The following is a 22,039-nucleotide window of genomic DNA, read 5'->3' on the forward strand; positions in this document are numbered from 1 at the left end:
TTCCAAATAATCAGCCAACTTATCAAATATTGAGGTCATCATCTTCATTTGCATTTTTCTCGACTCTAACAAACAAGTCCGTCTCACACTTTAAGTTGCAAAGAGAAATATCATCAGTTATATGTATCATAAATTACATATATTGATATATAGATATATATATATATATGTTATACTTATTACATATATATTCAAATAAGATTATCTAAATACTCTTTTATGCTAATCTTAATTTGGAACTCTAAATCATTTGTCAACTTGATCATTAATTTTAAAATAACTAGAATGAAATTTATGGTGTAAAATATATTGCATGGAATCATAAGTTAGTATGTGGAAACAAGCAAAATTAAGAAATAACTTGTTTTATACAAAATTTAGGAAATATGTAATGTACGTGTATCTTTACAAATTGGTTTACGCTTCAACAAGAATAATTGAGAAACATATTTTTACAAATTGGATTAGAACTATTTATGCATGTACACCGATCAAAACTCTATATATATGGAACTGATATAATAGTGTTCTTGAATAAGATGTTTAAGGCATTCTGACATAAAATTAAGTTTTGCAAACAACGAAACAACAAAGAAAGATACTCGATTGTTCCATAGATTAAACAACAACAGAAAAGGCTTACATAGTCCTTATATTAAAAACACAGGTTATTTCCTTTTTGTCCAGGGTACTTCGGAAATGAACCTTTTTATTTTATTTATAATAGCTTAAATGATAAAGATATCAATACATAGCAGAATTTTAGTCGATGATGATGATCTCGCGCTTCTTTCTGTTCTTATTCCTGTCAATGTATGCGCACATCTGCTCCACTTCGTACCTTGTACCGTATACTTGTCCCAGTGGATCGTAATAGTACTACACAAAATCACATGAAAATTAGGACGCGTTTTAAATAGACATGAAAAAACTTTAGATATCGAGTAAACCATGTGAGAAGCATTATAAAGAGCGTGATGAATCTGATTTAAGGAGGAAATTGTATGCACACATGCATCTATGAAGTTTGGTAGTAACAAAAACATAATAACACGACTCGTTCATATTTAAATCTAATGTTCTCTCCACCTATGTCATATATATGTTTGGTAGTAACAAAAACTATATGCACGCATGTATCTTTGCTTGTTTTAGGGCACCCAAATGCTAGAAGTTTTCCATCAAAAAAACACAGTATTAATTTTTAGAGCTTAAAATCTACTATGTAGATTTCAAAGTGACAATAAGAAAAAATTGTTATACTAGAAATCAATCCAAATCTTTGATCCACTTTAAAATAACAAATAAACCACTATCACTATCATCCCATAAGATATAGATCAAAAGAAAAGAGATTTACCCGGTAAAGTCGGCCGGTCAGCACTATGCGACGCTCCTCAACGAGCCAGCCATCACGAAGCCAGTTGTACTGAGGAGAGGTATTATCAAAGACAGTAGAGTAAGATCTAGAATTTGTGTTCAATGGCGTTTTACGGGCTCGGTCCACAACCAAATGCGTCTGTCTCCCTTCTCTTGACAGTTGCGTGATGCTTTTCTCGTAACTGATGACTTCAGTTTTTCTGATCTGCCCCCTCTTTGGCTGGCCTCTAGAGCTTCCTTCACCCTCCGCCATTGATTCTTCCTTGTTTTTTGTTATCTAGTAACCTTTTGTGCTCGATGCTTAATTTACATCTTCTTAATCTTAACTACATATAAAAAGAAGATTTATCACGTCCACTTTGTGTTATCTTGTTCGACATGTGTACCTCCGTCATTGGATTATACAAGGTATTGTATCCACGACAAGTGAGATTCAGTGTACAAATGTACTTAAAAGATTTCTTTCCCAAAATAAATTCTACCTTTCCCTTTAAAAACAAAATAATTAATATCCATTAAGGAAAACAGCTTTTAATTGTCACGTATATCGTTTTATTTAAAATAAAATATTTAAATTAAAAGAAAAAAATCTAGTATTCTTATTTTAGAAGGTAATACTAACAGGTATTATTAACAATGTATTTCTTTCGTACTTAAAGGTAATATTAACATGTTTGTTTCATGTGTGTTCAAAGGTTATAATATTAAGAATGACAGGAAGTCCAAGTTTTCTTTTTTTTCTGTATTCACGTAAATATAGTGTTATATCACGTTGAAATACTACACATTTTATTTTTGAGCTGAAGAAATCATTTTCTATGCAAAAATATATAACTAATCAAGAAATTTCTCTTTAGACCGCCAGTAGTTCTGTTGCAAAACTCATCGACAAGAATGTAATTCGGAACATATTGTTTCTCTTGGTTTTAGATTTTGCTCGGATTTGCAGGCACATCTTTAACAAGGGGTCTTGGTTGATGAGGCCAAGATCTATATACAAGATCATCATCTCGAACAATTTATTTGATTTGTGAGGGCTTTCGTTGATAAAATGCCTTTAATGTACAATGAAAATCCAAGTTGGTAACTCTTTTTATAAATATATATGAGATAATGTAGTTTACAAAGGATCCGAATAAAATAAAATAACCAGGTGCAGATTACTTCACTGCATGTCTCTTTTGTGCACTACATGTATCTCTCCCATACACAGTATAAAACAATTTAAAGGTGATATGGCTGTTATCTGAGTCCTCCCTAATGACCAAAGGCCTGTGTCCTTCACTGGTGTCTGCAAACAAAAAGACTGTTTTTCTATCTGATTCTGGTCTAAAGGATTCTCAAAACTCGGAGAAAGAATACAACCTCCATTTTCACACCAATAACTGTTTCAAGAAAGAGTTCTTATCACATTAATCGCTAGTCACTCGTGAAATTTTTTAGAGCAGTGGACAGGTTAGGTTGAAGATGACCTATCCCATAGACAATTATGAATTAACAAAGTGGGCAAACATCAAATAAAACCGAGGTGGGTGCAATGCAAATATAATTGTAACACACTTAAGTTGATAACGATAAATAAATAACAACGTAACTTTTGAACGTAGCCGTCTTAGCTCAGTGGTAGAGCGCGTGACTTTTAATCCCGTGGCCGTGGGTTCGATGCCCACAGACGGCGAAGAAAGAGCCATTTATTTGTGTCTTCAATTTTTTCTTTGGCCACTTAAATTTTTCAGAGGTATCTGTTTGATTAAATTTTGCAAAACCTTACTGCCATCAGCCTATCAGTCTCTTTTCTTCTTAATTTCTTATCAACCTGGAGCTGTATGAATCAAGAACCCGAGACCTGTGTTAAAATAGATGCTGCTGATTGGTGAAATGTTGATACTTGTTTTGCTGATATAGAATAAGGAACTCGGTATCATTTCTTATAAGCTGATCCATTATGGCTCTACGTTTTGTTAACTCGGACATGATGATGGATATAGCAATTCAGACTTTGAGTGGATCATGGTAATGACTAATGCGTCTGTTTTCATCATATTAAGTGCTTTTGTGGCATTAGACAGATATTAATCTTGTTTCTCAACACAACTCCAAACATTTTCTCAAGAAACATATACTTCCCAAACCAATTAATTCATTATTTCAAAACCAATGACACATAGAGATTGGTAAGTGGTAAGTAACCCAAAAAGTATGATCAAATCAACTATGTAGTGGTATACATCCCTATAGACAGTAATCAAATATCATAATCAGCAAAAGTTTTCACAACTGCAACCTAGCTGCAATAGAAGCAACCTGAGCTTCCATCTGCATCCCCTTAACCTTCTCCGCCGTGGCTCGGTGGAAAAACTGATCCCTCGACAACAACCTCACACTCCTCAAATACTGATCAAACGGTAACAACCCATCTCTAAACGACTTATCCATCGAGTAAACAACATCCTCAATAGCTAAATCCGACGCAGTGCACTCCAGCATCTGTTTAGACATTGTTTCCTTGCAAACAAACGCACTGTCCACATCCAAATCCGCAAGCAGACTATTCGATTTGCCTTGGTTATCTCTAACCCAGGAATCAAGAACGTCGGTGTTCATGGAGATGACTTGCAACTCCTGCTCCAACGTCTCTTTCTCCCTCGCCATCTCTTGTAAGCCGTTGTTGAGATCTTCCTCTCTCCTCTTGAGGTTAGCTTGTAAGCTCAATAGCCCTTCCGCTTCAGCTTCTCTCGCGCTCCTCATCACGACGAGATCCACGTGGACCATCTCCACTAGCTTGTTGATCGCGTTTCTCTTGTAAACCTCCGCCGCATCATCCGTCCGCTGCTGATGCTGGTAAGACGGAGGAGGAGGCCTCGCGTATCCAGATCCGATCGGAGGAGACGGCGAAGGTCGTGAGTATCCAGATCCGATCGAGGGAGACGGCGAAGGCCTGGCGTATCCAGATCCGGAGGATTGAGGGCGGCGCTGAGAGTACAACGGCGGATCTGTGGAGAAGGCGGCGCTGAGCTGAGAGGCGAGATCGAGGAGGTTGGAGCTAGGGTAAACCCAGGCGTGGAGATAAGGGAGCGAGACGAGTCCACTCGGGGAGACGTTGGAGTGAGGGCGCTTGATGATCATGTCGCGCGTGGGGTTCACGTAGACGCGAGGGGGATCGCGAGGGTACGATTCGAGGAGCCAGATGACGACGGGGATGTTGTAGCTGACTCCCTGGAAAGGCATCGGGATGGTCCCGTCCGCTTGGAGGAGGATCGCGGAGCGTCCGTCGTTGTGAGTGAACGTCGCCGTTTTGGGCTCGAGGGAGGAGTGGGAGGAGATTAGGGTGAGGAGGTGTTGGCGGATTAGCCATTTGGTGGTTTCGGCGTAGGGGAGAGCGGAGGGGCCGCGCTGGGAGAGTACGGAGGTGAGGAATTGCTGGATTTGTTGGATCTTCGCCGGATCTGAAGGCGGAGGAGGAGCCATCAATGCGGAGGAGGACGTGACTTGCACGAAGGCGCAACTAATCTTTAAAGCTTTTTACGATTTAGTCAAAGTTTGAAATAAGAATAATCGAAATAAATTCAAAAGTAATTTAAATAGTCTTTGTGGTCCATTCCTTAACTAGAAAGCCCAATGGGTAAGTAACACAATAGTCTAAATCTGATTTAGATATTAACCCGATTGAGAAACTGACTAATTGGTAAGATGAAACGGCGTCGTTTGGCAGTGAACTAGTTAATGGGCTATATCGGTGAATGGGCCTTGATTGCTTTAATGACATAAGCACGGTATTAGTCTATTAGAAACGGAATTATACTGTTTATGTGGAATAAATCATCAAACGGTACATTAATAAACGACCAATAATCATAGCTCATAAGCATTTGTTCAAACGGATACAAAAATGAACAGGGTGATGGACACTGATACTTCAGTTTATTTGAAGAATAAATGACAAAAGAGTCACTGCAAAAGCTAATGTTGTCATCCAGTAGGACTGAGAAGAGGAGTTGCCAGTGGAGGAACTTCGGTCTGAGTTTGTAGATCCTCGAGATCCTGCACAAGATTCAGACAAAACCATTTTTTAGACTGTAAAAAGAAAAAGAAGAAGAGTTTTTATAAGTATGAAAAGATTGCGTACGAGTCAAGCAGGCAATGGGATTGACGTGTTCTCCACATCGAGCAGGCAACATTTGAGCATCATTGACATTGATGCCAGCTTGTTCAGCCTTTGAACTCCCACGGTTACTTATCATACGACACAAGCACTCTGGATTGTTCCTAATCACAGATTTTAGAGGGTTACAGCAAACTTCTGGCACATCCTTGGTTCCATTGAGGTAGTTGAGGCATGGTGCAAGCTGGTTCAAGCACGAAACGCTCTGTCCACTTGTGTGTATAATCCCAAAGTTGGCTACAACTAGAAGTGCAGCTACAATGGCATAAAAAGAGAAAAACTTCATCTCCATTGTCACCACTTTAATTTCCTCTTATGGGAACCACGCATATGTATTTTTTTTTAATTATGTTTGGTAACCAGCTTTTTGAGATAGGTAGACATGGTTCACTATTCAAACCTACTACCAGACCGACAAAAGGTAAGTTACCAGAACCCATAAAATATGAAACATTCCAGATTACATGACCAATATTATACACCAAAAATCACAAATGTAGTAGTTGTATGTCAACCTATAATCTACTATACCATAAGAAAATGAACATGACTAGTAACTTATGTGAAGCCATAGCCCATCAGGCATCTTAGTGAATAGTCTTTTGAGTTCTAAGGCCCATATCTAATTATTTATGTGAGTTTGTGAAGAACAGAAAATACATAACAATATATTTTTCTCATTTGTTAAGATATAAATGGAGACAAACTTATTATTGAAAAACTAGATAATACAAACAGTCACTTTGATCTTAGACAAAGATCAAGGACGGAGAAACATAATGAAATATAAAAAAGGTACAAATGAGAAAAGAATAGAATATATATGAGAAGAGGTTAATTATAGGAGCCGAAATGGTTGAAGCCTTGAGGCAAAGAGTCAGAAACAGATGGCATTGTGCTGAACATTGGGCTGTGAACGTACTCACCCTCGAAATAGGTAGCTGATGAGTAGTCTTCCACGCTCCACGGTTGTTGGCTGTAACAAGAATTTGATAGGTCGCTCGGCAGAGGAGGCAGCTCGCTGCTGCTATTAGAATAACAAGAAGGAGAGCCACCAAACATGTAACTACTCTCCACTTGAGCTGGCTGCAGCATTGGCGAGTCTGTGGATGAATATTGGTTAAACATCATCAGGTAATCAACAGGATCGTCAGAGCAAGGAGTAGCAGCAGGAGGAGGCGGAGGAGGAGTTGGAGTTGGATCGTCAGGAGAAATGATGGAAGTGACGGAAGAGGAAGGAGGCATGTCTGAGTAGACAAAGTTGGTTCGGGCGCGAGTGCCACGCATGGACCGAGCTGCTCTATCGTAGGCCAAGGCAGCTTCCTCGGCGGTATCAAAAGTGCCAAGCCAGTGACGCTCCTTGGTTGTTGGGTCTCTAATCTCAGCTGCGTATCTTCCCCAAGGCCTCCTCCTCACCCCAAGAAACTTTGTACCAGCCTCTTCTTGCTTCTTCTTGCTCTTTGATGTGTTCATCTTTCCTATGTTTCTCTATAGTACCTTATGTATACACAAATTAATCAGTGTTAGGTTTATATTATTTTCTCTAGTTGAAGGAAGAAGAGAAAAGAGAGAAGGAATGTGTGTTGGTCTTGAAAAGGAACCCTTCCACAACCCTTTTATATAAGAGCTGTACCTTCCTTTTCACTTTCTGTAACTTTTTGTTTTGTTTTGTTTAATCTTTATTCCAATATGAACATCATTTTTTTAAAAAATGGCACTGCATTGAGTTAATTCTCCCCCATGATATATCAATTATCAGTGAATCAAAATATATAGGACAATGATCTATAACAGACCAAAAAGACAAAAAGAAGTCTACATAGACCAATTGTGATCTATCATGGACCAAGGGCTGGTAAATTACCAATTTGCCATTAATGAAAGTGGCATGTGAACCATTGGATCAAATAATGGAAACTCTAATCTCGGTCGTCCAATTTTCTTCTTCCTTTCTCTTTCTCTCGCCTGGGTCCCACCCAAAATCCATATTAACTCCCTCACATCTTCATCTTCTTCATTACTCAACCACCCACGAAAATTCATTTCAATCACCAACCAAAGTTCTCTTCTTCAAGTTTTTATCCACAAACCTTTAATTCTGTTTCTTAGGGTTCTTCTACAGCTTTTCTCGTCCTTGAAACAGCAAATGTGCCTCGTCCTTGGTCTTGAAATCGCTTGGTAAGTGTATACTCTCTCCCTCTCCTTCTCTCTCACTCTTCTCTTCTTTTTTATTTGTTTTCTGTTTAGTTTTAGTCCCATAATATGTATGTTACCATTATGAGTCAGGTTCCATGGTTTAAGATAACGTTCTTATAGTATGAATCATGATATTGTAGATTAAATCATTTTTTACATTGGTTACACTGGTACAACAGACGTTGAGTACACCTGGTAAACCTGGTAAAACTCGTTAAGAATAACACTAGTACAACTAGTAAACCTGGTACAACTCTAAGTAACACTGAATAAGACTATGGGTAAAACTTGTATAACTCTTAGTAGTCCTTTGACAAGTCAAATACTAGTATAACTAGTATAACTTATAAACGACTGTTACATGTAAACCAGTATAACTGGTAATACTAGTATAACCCGTATTTTAGCGACTTTAGAACTCGTATAACTGATATAACTTGTAAGCTGTAATGTTGGTTTTAACTCTTTTCAGGAACTATGGATGGTACTGGAGCTGTGGTGATACATTTTGATCATGGTGGAGACAAAAATATTTATACATTAGTAATGAGAGGAAAATATGAGGAGATAACCTATTCTCGCTTGGTTGATAGAATAGGCAAGAAAATGAATATCGATGTAGCTGCGACGAAGCTTCAACTGAGCTACTATCCCCTGGTCGTGGATAATAAGAGGCCTTGTTATATTTTGGATGATGAAGATGTTTTAGGATATTTAATGGAGGTGGATAGGAAAAACCGGCGTAGTGTTTTGCATGTGGAGTTTTCCGAAAATATCTCAGAAAATCAGAGTAACGAGCAGTTTTCTATGAACGAGGAAATTCAGATTGATGCCAGAGCTAATGATGGTATGGCTGGAGTTGAGGAGTTGGCAATTGTTCCTCAAAACCAATCAGATGGGTATAATCATGAGGAGTTAGCAATTGTTCCTCCAAGACAATCAGATAGGTATGAGCATGAGGATTGCAATGAAGAGGGTGATGAAATGAATGATAGGGAGGAGTTGCCGGCTGTTACACCATCTGTAGACACAATTGTCAATGCTGAGTGGGATGATGGTATTGATATGAGTTTGTATCAAGAATTTGCGACTAAGGAAGAGCTGAGGAATTTAGTGGACGCAGGAGTGCATTCGAATTGTTTTGAGGTTGATATAATCAAGACGAATCGTACTGTTTATGTATTGAAATGTCGTGGGGTTGGATGCAGATGGTATTTACGAGCTGCAAGGCTGAAAAACTCAGCCTTTTTCAGTGTCAGAACGTATAGAAAGATGCATACGTGTACTCGGGGAGAGGGAAGTGTAACCAAGAGGGGGAAAAGAGGAACACCAAGCTTGGTCGCAGGAGTGGTGCATGAAGATTATCCAGGCCAATACAAGACTCCAGATCCAAAGTCTCTCATAAAGTTGGTGAAGAACAAACTAGGTGTCACGGTTTCATATTCTACAGCTTTGAGAGGGAAACACAAAGCTGTCAGTGATTTGCGTGGTAACCCTCAGGAGAGTTTTGCTAGACTTCCATCTTACTTGTACATGTTAGAAAGAATGAATCCTGGTACCATCACAAGATTAGTAGTGGATGAGAAGAAGCAGTTTAAGTATATGTTCTTTGCGCTTAAAGCTTGCATCGAAGGGTTTCAAGCAATGAGGAAAGTGATAATAATGGATGGAACTCACCTGAAGGGTGTGTATGGAGGAGTGCTTCTCATTGCCACTGCTCAGGATCCAGATCATCATCATTATCCCCTCGCTTTTGCGGTAGTAGATGGTGAGAAAAATGCGAGCTGGGAGTGGTTTTTGACTATACTGAAAACTTTGATACCAGATGATCCTCAGCTTGTTTTTTGTACTGATAGAAACCAATGCATCATCAAGAAGGTGCACGAGGTGTACCCAATGGCGATCCATGGATATTGCATTTTTCACTTGTCTAATAATGTTGCCGGAGCATGCAGCAAAGTTAACAAGAAAGGGGTTGCCAGAAAGTTTAGAAAAATTGCTGGTATGTACACAGAGGTCGAGTTCAGAAAAAGCTACAATGATTTCAGGAGAACGTTGCCTCAAGCCGCTGAGTATCTAGATGAGAGTGTTCATGAGACCAAATGGGCAAGATGTCAATTTCCGGGAGAAAGGTACAACATAGATACAACCAACACTGTTGAATCAATCAATGGTGTTTTAAAGGAACCAAGGAAATATGCATTGTTGCCAATGCTTGATGTGAACAAATATCGTGATTTATCTTTACGCGTTCCAGAGAGACAGATACTAATTCCCTACGTGCATGGGATATTGCATCACAGTTATCCGAAGGCAAAAAAGCTCACGGTGATGGAGCTAAACAGATTTGAACGTCAGTACACTGTGATTGGCAAAGATGGTCAAGGTTATTATGTTGATTTAGGCAACGGAACATGCCAGTGCAAGTGTTTTGATATTGATCGGTATCCTTGTGTGCATGCACAGGCTGCGATCATCGCGCGTGGAGAAATGTCTGAAGACTATTGTTCTAAGTATTATTATATGGAGCAGTGGACTTTGGCATATTACAAGACAATATATCCAGTGCCTCATCATTCATTATGGGAAAGTTATGAAATTCCAGATGAAATCCTATCTCAGGTTGTCTACCCTCCGCATGTGGAAAGAAAGAAAGGAAGACTACAAGAAACTAGATTTCCATCAGCTGGGGAATATCGGAGGAAGAAAAAGAAGAAGTATCCACCATTGGTGTGTGAGAATGATGGAATTGACAGCGATGAAAGTGGAAGCGATGGAATTGATGAATGAGTCTTACTTATGTGTTATGGAACTTGCTTATGTCTTGTGAGTCTTACTTATGTGTTATGGAACTTGCTTAGTCTTGTGAGTCTTACTTATGTGTTATGAAACTTATTTATGTGTTGTAGAACTTATTTATGTAATGTGTTGTTTCTGTCAGGTACAACAGGTACAATTGGTAAAACTTCATTAAACCTAACATTCATGTTTTTGTGTTGTTATACTGGTACAACTAGTAAAACTAAAAATAAGTTATACTGGAATAACTAGTTCAACTATGTCTAGTTTACTAAAATAGGTTCTACTGGAATAACTAGTACAACTATGGAGGATCTGAAATTTAAATATTATTTTAGGTTTTTTCATATTAATAAAACATTCAAATGGTCTAATTTTAAGTGTTTGGATAGGTTTCTTTGTGTTTTGTATTGTTTTTTTTTTTTTTCTGGATTTCTACCTCCATCACAAAAGTTTGCTTGATCTACCTTATACTTTTAAGGTTTGTTAACATATTTGTCCACATATTTTTTGAAAAACATACATGACAAGTATTTTCACAATAGTGATGATTTCATTGTATCCGGGCAAACACATGTTAACATAAATGAGTGGTACAACTTAGATAATGGTATTTCTCTTTGGTACAACTAATATATTCAGGTTTCACTGCCAAAGTACAACTCTGTACAAACTAGTATAACTAATAAACTAGTACAACTTTGTGCAAGCCAGTATAACTAATAAATTAGTACAACTTTGTAGAAACCAGTACAACTAAAAAACTAAAACAACTTTGTGTGCATAATGAGTTTCAAATAAGTGGATTCCCAGATAAGTCCTACACTTTTTAATTTAACACTAGGTGTACTAGTTTTTCTAGTTATACTACTTTCATATTTTTTGGCATAGTTGATGCTGTAATGTTGTTTTACTTCCCACCTGTAATTGCAACCTGTTCAACCACCAAGTTTGGATTTAGGTTTTAAAACACACACACATACAAGTTTTAGGTTTTAAAACACACACACATACAAGTTCATCCGTTTTAGGTTTTAAAACAAACACATACAAGTTCCAAAAACAACAACATAGTTCAGCCAAATCAGTTTGGCGTAAAAGGAGACCTCAACAAATGAGAACGCTTGGGCACCCTCTTTGGCATCTCAGCAGGATCCTGTGAATCTCCAACCGAAGCTGTGTTCTCTAAAGCGTCATCAACTCTAACCTCACCTTCCTTCTCCAAAGCATCATCATCTACAACCTCATCTGTCTTGTCCACAACAGCTTTTTCCGCAGCAGCCTTCTCAAATCTCTCTGCAGTGTCTGCCATAATTTGAAGTGTAGATTGCTCATCTCCATCTTCAGTATCTACATTGAACAAAAATACATCCTGACTTAGATCATCATCATTAAAAATAAAATTTGAAGTTATATGTTATCATGACTTACCTTGCATCAACTTCTCAGCCTCTACCTCGATATGTTTCTCACCATCCTTCTCAGCCTCTGCCTCAATCTGTTTCTCACTATCCTTCTCAGCCTCATCACCCTTGTCAGCCTCTGCCTCAATCTGCTTCTCACCATCCTTCTCAGCCTCATCACCCTTGTCAGCCTCATCACCATCCTCGCCCTCCTTATCAGGCTCATCATCACCATCCTTATCAGCCTTATCACCATCCTCACCCTCCTTATCAGGCTCATCATCACCATCCTTATCAGCCTTATCACCATCCTTGTTAGTCTCATCACCATCCTTATCACCATGTATCTCACCCTCCTTATCACCATGCATCTCGCCCTCCTTATCACCAAGTATCTCAGCCTCCTTATCACCATACATCTCGCCCTCCTGGAACGACCAACTTTCTCTCTGGATTTTTTCTTCTTCCAACTCCTTTACTCTTGCTTCCAGAAGACGAATTGTTTCGTCTCTCAATGCAAATCCATCATCCATTCTTTTGTTCAACTTCAACTCTAATTCTCTTAAACTCTCACGACCTGCTTCGCCCCCTGTTTGAACTCCTGCCTCACCCCCTGCCTCGCCTCCTGCCTCGCCTCCTGCCTCTCCTCCTGCCTCGCCTCCTGCCTCGCCCCCTGCCTCGCCTCCTGCCTCCTCTTGTTGCTCTCGGGTTCTCACATCCATCTCATATAGATCCGGCCAGAAGATTTTTTTCCCTGGTTCCATTAGGATCTTGTTCCAACTGTCAACAGCTATGTCTAGCGTATCCGAATCATCTATCAGCTCCAAGTCTTCAAAAGTCCCTTCATCCATTATTTCATACAAAAGGTCTACTTCATTTCCTTTTGGTTCCAAAACACTGATAATCTCCTGAAATGACCAACAACAAATTACACATTTAATTAACTATGAACTTGAAGAAAATGACATAAACAACACTTAAAAAAATTATAAGCTTTTACCTTTGTGTTTCCTAGCGTCCGATAAATCATGTCAAGTGGAAATCCTGTTGTTCCGGTCCTCTTGAACTTCCATTTGCACATTCTTGGACAACCATCAAAACAGTTTGGAACAGGCTCTCTGAATCTTTCCCTAAGGACAGGGATACATTCAAATGCTAATATCTGCACATCATTTCACACAATCACTTTAGTTATATTATAACAAATATGCTTATGAAAAATGTTATTCATATACCTCCAAAGGGTTGATAAACCCAGGAAATACCCACTGTGCATGCTCTGGGATCCCATCACGAAAATGATCCCTTACATGAAAAATCTCCTTCATGCAATCATCAAAGGTGTAACGGCCCCATGGAAATTCGGTGCAAAACTCCAAATCTTCTACTGCTTGGAGAAGGAAATACTCAATGAAGTATCCTGCTTTGGACCTTCCTCTTAAAACTGTAGCCAGAAAGTAAAGAACCGCCATCCTCAGACGATCGCCACTACCATCAAATTTCATCTTCTGAAGTTTCTCCTTAACATCCGCTTCTGTCACTTGCAGACCCTTTTCCTTCCCATCCTTTGTCTTCTTCACTTTAAAATACTTTCTCGCAAACTTCAGTCTCCCTATGCTCTGATAGTTTTCTGGATATGAGTGGCAGTATAAACCAGAGAGGAGGCTATGTTCCCTGATAGAGTATCTAATTGGAACACCGTTTACCCCAAACCAAGCTTGTCGACCCTTCTCTGTATGCATAGTACGAAGTAGCAACATCCACAATCCCATCACTTTTCTTGTTGAGGTACAATCCATGTGGAATATATGCTTGAACTGAGGATGTTCCTGAAACCAACTCTTCTCTGAGGCATCCAACTTACCAATCGTCTTGTTCAGAAAATCGTGTTGATGGCACCTTGAGGAGAGCTTGCAACCCTTTCCATAGTTGCTCGGATTGAAGAAAAAACCAGCAGGTCTGTCAGCTTCTACGGTCATATCATCACTCTCAACCTGAAAAATACAAACAAAATACAAAGAATAAATAACTGAGTTATACAACACATAAACACTTAGTTGTACCAGTTACACTAATTAAATTAAAAATAATATTACTAGTTCTACCAGCAAGCCTAGTTATACAACAACAACACCATCTCATTAAACAGTTATACAAAATACTTCTCTAGTTATACTAGTCAGACTACGTATAAGAAGCGTAGTTGTACCAGTTATATTACTTATAAAAAAAAATTTACTAGTTATCCTGAATTTGTTTACAACATATTATTACCAGTTGCACCATTTTCACTCTTTTAGTTGTACTAGTAATTTAATACTCGGTTGTATTAGTTAGACTAATTATACTTTTCATAGTTATACCAGTTATATTAGTTATAAGAAGTGTGGTTGTACTAGTTATACTAGTTCCATTGATTCTGTTTTACAACATTTTATTACCAGTTGAACTAGTTTCATTCTTTTAGTTGTACTAGTTACACTTCTTATATAATCACTACTTATTTTTTTTTTCGACCCTATGATAAATATTTCTAGAACCATTTAAGTTGACTTGTTTACCGTTCTTGGAGCGTCGTTGTCAATGGCAGCAGATCCAATAGCAGCCTCATGTGAATTTGAATCTATGTTGTTAGATCCAATCTGCTCACGGTTCCTATTTGTTAGTCCAATTTTATCATAAAAATTCCAAAACCATTTTAATTGATTTGTTTACCGTTTGCCCGTCATTGTTAATGGCAGCCTCGGGTGAGCCTGATTCTCTGTTGGTAGAAGTTATTGGAGCTTGCAGTGGATTCTCCGCCTCATTGGGTGTTTGAGTAGGTGATTTTTGTGGCTCAATCGGAACTGATGGGCTTGGCGTACCCTCTCTATCATCCTGCGAAGGTAACTCCGTTGATAGTGGCGGATAATGATCAGGATCGGCTTGATGTTCTGGTGAAGATGCGGTCTGAGGCCGCTTGGTTGGATTGGACGAGGACTCATCGTCTACACCACTGTCTCGCTTCCTCTTCTTCTCTGCGGTTTCAATCTTCTTTTTCTCTGCATCTCTTTTTTTTTTAACGGCTTCTCTCCTCCTTTTCACCGCTGCTTGTTTTTTCTTTATCACAGAGTCTTTCTTCTTCTTTTCCGCCTCAGCTTTCTTCTTCTCCACCGCAGCTTTCTTCTTCTCCACCACTGACTCATTCTTCTTCTTCTTCTCCGGCGCACCTTCTTTGTTCGTTTGTTCGGTGAAACGAGTCTTTGGAGCCATAGTGTTTCAAAGAGTAACACGAAATAGAGAAACAAATGAGATAGAGGGAGATCGTGATGATTGTGGTAGAGTTTGATTAGTGAGATGAGATAGAGGGAAGGGGGAGAGATCGTGAATTTTTTTCTGTTGGTTATGTCGGGGAAGAGGAATTAGGGATTTAGTTTGATTTAGGGGGAAGGATCCGGGAAGGGCACGCGGGTCGGGTTAGTGGGTGGGGTAGGTTGGTTGGATATGTAAATAAGTTAAAGTTTTAGGTTTTATAGTATTTTCAGCTTAATTTCGATTTATTATTAATTCATTAAAAAAATAAAAACAGAAGTGTCCTTTTCCAGATTTTTGTGTGCCCATTTGGTCGATCTCAGCATTTGATTCAAATATATAATTATCAAATAATTTGCCCCTTGGTTGCATGTTTCATGCATTTTCAAAGGTTCTACACGTGTGTTTTCATAAATTTTTCTGCTCAAATCTAATCCTTAGATCAGATTGACTTTGATCATATATATAGCTGCTAGCTACTATATTAACTCGTACTTAAAATACAAATGAGTTTTATTTTGTTACAAATGAGAGATAAAAACAATAATCGGCTAGCAGTATATAATTATATATAAATAGAGATTTCGATACACGTATACGTACTCATCAATCATCAATAATAATAAGCTGAAAATAAATGATGAGGAATGATAACAGAACCATGATTAGCATGTTACCTTAGATAACAATGTCCCGTGTCCAATGTATGATCTTGCAAATAACGTAGTAGATAAACTATTAAATTCGAAGAATAACTTTTGTAGAACGAGTCCAAATACTATTGCATGTGATGGTCCAACTTAAATGGTGATGGAATATGCATGAACTGCAATTTTAATCATACATCTCCAGAGAAAAGAGAAGCAAACCCTGATTGTTTCATATATGAAACGTAAAAAAAGAATTGGAACAATTTTTCTTTTTTTTTGGAACAGTGTGAAACATAAAGTATTTATCTCTTATCAATCATACAATAATACAAACAATGAGTTTGTTTTTTTCTTATGATTAATAATTTGGAAAGAAGGGTGCAATGATGTCCGCATAATGGAAGATAGTCGACTTAATTATTGGGATCATGAAGTCATTACTTAAGCATATATCTATCATATTGTAAAACTAATCACAGTCTGTGATTGACTGTTGACGAACACAAATTATAAAAGATTAGAAGTCTTACAGAGAGATATGATATTTGATAAGAGTATGTAAGGAAGGAAGCAAGTGGTAGCCTTTATAAGACGATCTTGTTTTGTGTCAGAGGAAGACCAAAGACCATATTAATGTTTGGCTACCCGACCAATGTTAGGGACGGTGATGGTGGATCGTATAATTCGTATTCTTAATCGTTTTTAGTATACGCCCCCCCCCCCCCCCCCCCCCCCCCCCCTCCTCCCATTTGTCCACATGTGCAATAATCACAATTGTAATGGCATGTGCTCCCAATTTTATAGGCTACAACTTCAATGAATAGTGCCACATTCTTTAAAATCTTCCATTTTATAGTCCCAAGGCATCTATCTATTTCCTTGTCATCTACTAGTTGGTTTTATTTTAAATCATTCATGTTTGTCCGCTTGGCTATTACTGTATATAGTCTCTTCCCAAATTCGATTTCTTAATATATATTCTGACCAAAATACTCCATTCAAATTCTTTTGGTATAAACTAAAAATAGTTTATCTAGTTTATAAACATGCATTATTGAGAACAAAGGAATTTGGGTTGCATGTGAGCAATATTTTTATGCTTTTGAATTTCATTTTTAATCTTAATTTCATTGGAGAAAACAAGTCCTATAATTTTATGTTCCCTCCCTTTTGACCAACTCTCATTTTTATTGTTTAGTTCTATATATTATAGTTCAAAGCTTTTGTTCTTAGCAAAAGAAAAAATAATTAAAAGCTTTTGATACATTGAATCTTGTTTAGTTCTTCTTCCATTTTGTATCGCCTTTTGATTTTATTCTCCGATTCTGTTCTAGGTTCTTTACAAAAAAAACTGATACTGCGTACTCATGGTTTACTGTGGACTATTAGCACATGTAGAAAAAACACTAGAACATAGGTAATAGACAATATGTTTATACAAATACTAATTAATCAGGGTTTAGGTCAAGAACCCTTATTAATCCATTTTTTCGCACTCATCACTGCCGCAACAAAGTGAGCTCAGCATTTATTAAACAATTCTCAACCGTTTTATGTAATTTTGTCGAGCAAATATATATATACGTACGAACACATCGCATATTTCAATTCTTGAATGTTATATCAGTTCTATGGAAATGGTCCTTTACTCAGTCGATGGTTCTTTATTTCTCTTATTGTCGAACTACTTCATGCTGTAACTAATTTGATGAACAATTATCTGTGTAGAAAATAAAGAAAGAAGACAAGAGAATGCATGTGCGCCCAACGTGGAAAGGCATTCTCTTGGACGCTTAACATAATTAACCACTTTTCTAATTATCACCTACACAATTATCTTTTGTCTTATTCAAATCTAACTACTTTTTTAATCAAGCGAGCATGTGATGAGCGCACTAAGTAGATTCTTAATTCTCAACCACGTCAAAAAGGTCAAAGAAGAAACAAAAGAAGTCTGCCTTTGGCTCATCTAATGTAATATGGGACAAGTTTAGGGCCACCGATCAATTATCTATTATCCTAACTACTCTATATAAGCCCAATGATTTACTTGTTAATTCTAGTGTGGGCCACATGTTTGAGCGGGCTCGTGAATTTTAAATAGGAGTGGGAGTACGTCCAAAATACGCGACTCAGGTTTTTTGTTTAGCAACCCATGCGGATTATTACGTAGAAGGTATATTTTGATGGGCTATGGTCGGCTCCTCCAAAGGGTTGGTTTAAGTACAACACTGGAATTAGCTTGGGTGGTGAGAGATGATGGGGGTAAGGTTCTCATGCACAGTAGTAAAGTTTTATCCAATATTGGAAGTTTAGAAGATGCGAAGTTCCAAGGGTTGATATGGTCAGTTGAAAGTTTAAGCTACCATCATCTTAGGCGAATCATTGTCGCCATTGATGATGCTACGTTACCAAAAGTGATCTTAAGACCAAATGCGTAGCCCAACTTTCGGAGTTAGTATGCGCAAATCATGAATAGGCTCGTCAATCTATAGAGAGACTTTTTTCATTGTTCAAAGTGTAACTAGAGATGGATTTAATGAGTCTTGTGCACAGGACCCCCCATTTTGGCTGAAGGAATTTTTTGAGAACGAGGAGGTTTCACCCTCTGTCTAGTTGAATGGCTGCTTTTAGTTGAGGTATATGAATCATTTTTGGATCAAATATAGGAAGCGGACTATTTTTGGATTTGTCCTGTCTTTTCATGTTGTATTTACTTCCTGTGCCTACTTTGGCCTTTAATTTGTTGTAGGGGTTTTGTGTTGGGTTGGTGACGTACTTGTAACCTAACCATTGCTGGACTCTTTAGCTATTGCAAAATTAATCCATCAGATGATAAAAAGGTATATTTTGATCCTAACCATTGCTGGACTCTTTAGCTATTGCAAAATTAATCCATCAGATGATAAAAAGGTATATTTTGATGGGCAATCTCCAAAATATAATACAACTGGAAAGGTTAACAAAACAAGATCAGAGTAAACCCAAGATGTAAAACTATATTAGATCACTATTAGTAAGAAAAATTTAGAGAGTTTCTCGTTGATAAATAAATAACAAGAGATGAGATGCTCATTTCTAACTATGAGAGACTCAAGTACCGTTTACCCTCTTTTGACTGATGTACCAAATTAAAAACATAATCAAACAACTAAAATAATATTTTTGTAAGAGATTGCATGAATTTCTAGCTGTTATTAATAGTGCTCCACATCAATATGTATTTCTTTGAGCTTTTGATTAACAAAAAAAAAATTAAAATTTTTAAAATGTATGAAAAAGGAGAAAAAAAAGATTAGAAATGTCTCATAGACCACTTAGCAGGTGACATGATTTTTTGGTTTGCATTTTTTATTAATATAATATATCTACGAAATTCATGTGAAATAATGTCACGAACAAACGCGAATCAATTGAAAGAAAGCAAAGAAATATTAAAGCAGAAAAACAAAGTGAGGTAAATAATCATTTTGAATTTAAATATTGATTGTATGAAGATAATTAAATTTATAATTCTTTAGACATGTATTTAATTATAGCAATCTAAAAGACGGTTTTCCCATTTAGGAAAATATATTTATTGTAGAAAAAGTAATTAACTTTTCTAATTGACATATATTTATTGACATTTTTACTGGTACATTATTTACTAGTACATAGAAATTTAAGACAATTTCAAAATTAACGCTTCAGAAATATTTAATAAAATAAAAAAAGACCACTAAAATCTTAAAGACTAATTAGTAAAAAGATAAAGATACAAACGTGTGAAGCAAAACCCAAGCCGACACGTTCAATTCCATCGTTTTGATCCGGTTCCGGCAGGCACGAGCTTTAAAACACGCGCTTTGGACCATTTAGGAAACACAGTCAGGTTCTCGTGATTTCTTGCTTATAATGGGCCCCTCCCACCCATAATGGTCAGCTAAACGAGTGAAATTCTAGGGCACACCTTTGATTATTTTTTTTAAATAATCAAAAAATTATTATTAGAAACCGAAAATTATTATTTATTCCAAAGACATGAATTCCTACAAGTCCACAACTGTTGTTTATGGTCGAATCATAAAGCAAAACTAATGTTTTCCAAATAGTTAATGGAAAAAAGAAAAACAAAAGCAAATGCATCTTGCGTTGTTGGAATGCAAAAAGAGAGAAAACGATACGTACCTAATGTTAATTCTAATTAGTTAGTTATAGAATGAGGAGGTACATTAAAAAGGAAAATTAGTATTAGTACTCAGTTAAGTATGCACGTGTGTGGGAAGTATGGTGGCGAAACTATACAACCAACCCCTAGTAGATGGCTAGTTGTACATGTCTCGTGATGTATACATCAAATATATAATAAATACGAACATAGAAATTAATAGGACTTAGTTGTTGCGAATATACGTAAAATCAAATAAAACCAACCATTCAATGTTCTTGGTAAGTAACGAAATAAAAGGGAAGCAAGAAGGAGAACCACATAAAAGGGAGCTAACTCCTGTACACGTTGTGCTTCATCTGCCCGTCCGTCAAACCTACCACACTCCCTTCTCCTTTTCCCCTTTGTCATCTTGTTATATAATATCTCACTCTCCCATGCTTTCTAAACATACATACATAACTTGCTTATTACGCAAAGTAACACATCGATCAAACTTTAGTTAAAACCTAGTTGGTTTAATATGGTGATGGGGCCTTCTTCGTTGGATGAGATCAGAAAGGCACAGAGAGCAGACGGTCCTGCAGGCATCTTAGCGATAGGTACGGCCAACCCTGCGAACCATGTGCTCCAAGCTGAGTATCCAGACTACTACTTCCGCATCACCAACAGTGAACACATGACCGACCTTAAGGAGAAGTTCAAGCGCATGTGTATGTCTTAACAAACCCTACTTTGTATATATTTCTCCATTTAGAATTTTGGCATATAATTCATCAGTTTATCATTTTTAGTTTTTAAAATTTGTTGTACATTTTCAAAATACATTTAAATAATTCACCAGTTCTATCCGTATTTTTAGTTCATTAACTAACAAAAAAAAATGTATTAAATAGATAAAACCGAAAATTTAATAGTCTTCTACCTTAAACTATACTTATTAGTATGTTCACATAGTTAACTTGATTATGACTCTAATAGGCGATAAGTCGACCATAAGAAAACGCCACATGCACTTGACCGAGGAGTTCTTGAAAGAGAACCCTAACATGTGCGCCTACATGGCTCCTTCTCTCGACGCTAGACAAGACCTCGTGGTGGTTGAAGTCCCTAAGCTAGGCAAAGATGCAGCAGTGAAGGCCATCAAGGAGTGGGGTCAGCCTAAGTCAAAGATCACACACGTTGTCTTCTGCACCACCTCTGGAGTTGACATGCCTGGTGCTGACTACCAGCTCACCAAGCTCCTTGGCCTTCGCCCTTCCGTGAAGCGTCTCATGATGTACCAGCAAGGTTGCTTCGCCGGCGGCACTGTCCTCCGTCTCGCCAAGGACCTCGCTGAGAACAACCGTGGCGCACGTGTCCTCGTGGTCTGCTCTGAGATCACAGCCGTCACCTTCCGTGGCCCTTCTGACACCCACCTTGACTCACTCGTGGGACAAGCTCTCTTCAGCGACGGTGCAGCCGCGCTCATTGTCGGCTCGGACCCTGATGTCTCTGCTGGAGAGAAGCCCATCTTCGAGATGGTGTCTGCTGCTCAGACCATCCTCCCAGACTCGGACGGTGCCATAGATGGACACTTAAGGGAAGTGGGACTCACCTTCCATCTCCTCAAGGACGTCCCCGGACTCATCTCCAAGAACATTGAGAAGAGTCTAGACGAAGCGTTTAAACCCTTAGGGATAAGTGACTGGAACTCCCTCTTCTGGATAGCTCACCCTGGTGGTCCAGCGATCCTTGACGACGTTGAGAAGAAGCTAGGACTCAAGGCAGAGAAGATGAGAGCCACGCGTCACGTGTTGAGCGAGTATGGAAACATGTCTAGCGCCTGTGTCCTCTTTATATTGGATGAGATGAGGAGGAAGTCTAAGGAAGATGGTGTGGCCACGACAGGTGAAGGGTTAGAATGGGGTGTCTTGTTTGGGTTCGGACCAGGTCTCACCGTGGAGACAGTTGTCCTACACAGCGTTCCTGTCTAAACAGAAAGCTCTCTTCCTATAAATGCCTACCT

At 38.1% G+C, this 22,039-nt stretch overlaps 7 protein-coding genes and 1 non-coding gene across 8 annotated transcripts; 3 read left to right on the plus strand and 5 right to left on the minus strand.

The window, feature by feature from the left end:
- Positions 1 to 591: 591 nt before the first annotated feature.
- BNAA02G01900D lies at positions 592 to 2,504 on the minus strand. Its single transcript, XM_013847263.3, has 2 exons — positions 1,361 to 2,504; positions 592 to 879 (listed from the first exon to the last, which is right to left on the minus strand). The coding sequence occupies exons 1-2, from the start codon at positions 1,631 to 1,633 to the stop codon at positions 763 to 765; spliced, it is 390 nt and encodes a 129-aa protein (XP_013702717.1). The 5' UTR covers positions 1,634 to 2,504; the 3' UTR covers positions 592 to 762.
- A 482-nt stretch (positions 2,505 to 2,986) lies between these two features.
- TRNAK-UUU lies at positions 2,987 to 3,058 on the plus strand. The gene has a single exon. It is a non-coding gene; the product is annotated as a tRNA-Lys (tRNA).
- Positions 3,059 to 3,500: 442 nt separating this feature from the next.
- LOC106384486 (protein ELC-like) lies at positions 3,501 to 4,937 on the minus strand. Its single transcript, XM_013824448.3, has one exon. It carries the CDS (start codon positions 4,846 to 4,848, stop codon positions 3,652 to 3,654), a length of 1,197 nt encoding a protein of 398 aa, XP_013679902.2. The 5' UTR covers positions 4,849 to 4,937; the 3' UTR covers positions 3,501 to 3,651.
- A 260-nt stretch (positions 4,938 to 5,197) lies between these two features.
- LOC106416392 (non-specific lipid transfer protein GPI-anchored 30-like) lies at positions 5,198 to 5,865 on the minus strand. The gene is made up of 2 exons (XM_013857268.3): positions 5,507 to 5,865; positions 5,198 to 5,421 (listed from the first exon to the last, which is right to left on the minus strand). Exons 1-2 carry the CDS (start codon positions 5,832 to 5,834, stop codon positions 5,297 to 5,299), a joined length of 453 nt encoding a protein of 150 aa, XP_013712722.1. The 5' UTR covers positions 5,835 to 5,865; the 3' UTR covers positions 5,198 to 5,296.
- Positions 5,866 to 6,246: 381 nt separating this feature from the next.
- LOC106416401 (ethylene-responsive transcription factor LEP-like) lies at positions 6,247 to 7,273 on the minus strand. Its single transcript, XM_013857276.3, has one exon. It carries the CDS (start codon positions 7,013 to 7,015, stop codon positions 6,377 to 6,379), a length of 639 nt encoding a protein of 212 aa, XP_013712730.1. The 5' UTR covers positions 7,016 to 7,273; the 3' UTR covers positions 6,247 to 6,376.
- Positions 7,274 to 7,323: 50 nt separating this feature from the next.
- On the plus strand, positions 7,324 to 10,528 carry LOC125588999. Its single transcript, XM_048761072.1, has 2 exons — positions 7,324 to 7,720; positions 8,211 to 10,528. The coding sequence occupies exon 2, from the start codon at positions 8,216 to 8,218 to the stop codon at positions 10,526 to 10,528; it is 2,313 nt and encodes a 770-aa protein (XP_048617029.1). The 5' UTR covers positions 7,324 to 7,720; positions 8,211 to 8,215.
- A 989-nt stretch (positions 10,529 to 11,517) lies between these two features.
- LOC106381515 (uncharacterized protein At3g43530-like) lies at positions 11,518 to 15,513 on the minus strand. The gene is made up of 6 exons (XM_048748240.1): positions 14,656 to 15,513; positions 14,502 to 14,582; positions 13,176 to 13,934; positions 12,941 to 13,102; positions 11,969 to 12,848; positions 11,518 to 11,887 (listed from the first exon to the last, which is right to left on the minus strand). Exons 1-6 carry the CDS (start codon positions 15,190 to 15,192, stop codon positions 11,622 to 11,624), a joined length of 2,685 nt encoding a protein of 894 aa, XP_048604197.1. The 5' UTR covers positions 15,193 to 15,513; the 3' UTR covers positions 11,518 to 11,621.
- Positions 15,514 to 20,481: 4,968 nt separating this feature from the next.
- Positions 20,482 to 22,007, plus strand: LOC106367233 (chalcone synthase 3). The gene is given in 2 exon segments (NM_001315548.1): positions 20,482 to 20,744; positions 21,013 to 22,007. Coding segments are annotated over 2 exon segments (1,185 nt in total). The 5' UTR covers positions 20,482 to 20,554.
- Positions 22,008 to 22,039: the final 32 nt, after the last annotated feature.

This window comes from Brassica napus, chromosome A2, assembly GCF_020379485.1.
Source record: "Brassica napus cultivar Da-Ae chromosome A2, Da-Ae, whole genome shotgun sequence".
Classification (NCBI taxonomy): domain Eukaryota; kingdom Viridiplantae; phylum Streptophyta; class Magnoliopsida; order Brassicales; family Brassicaceae; genus Brassica; species Brassica napus.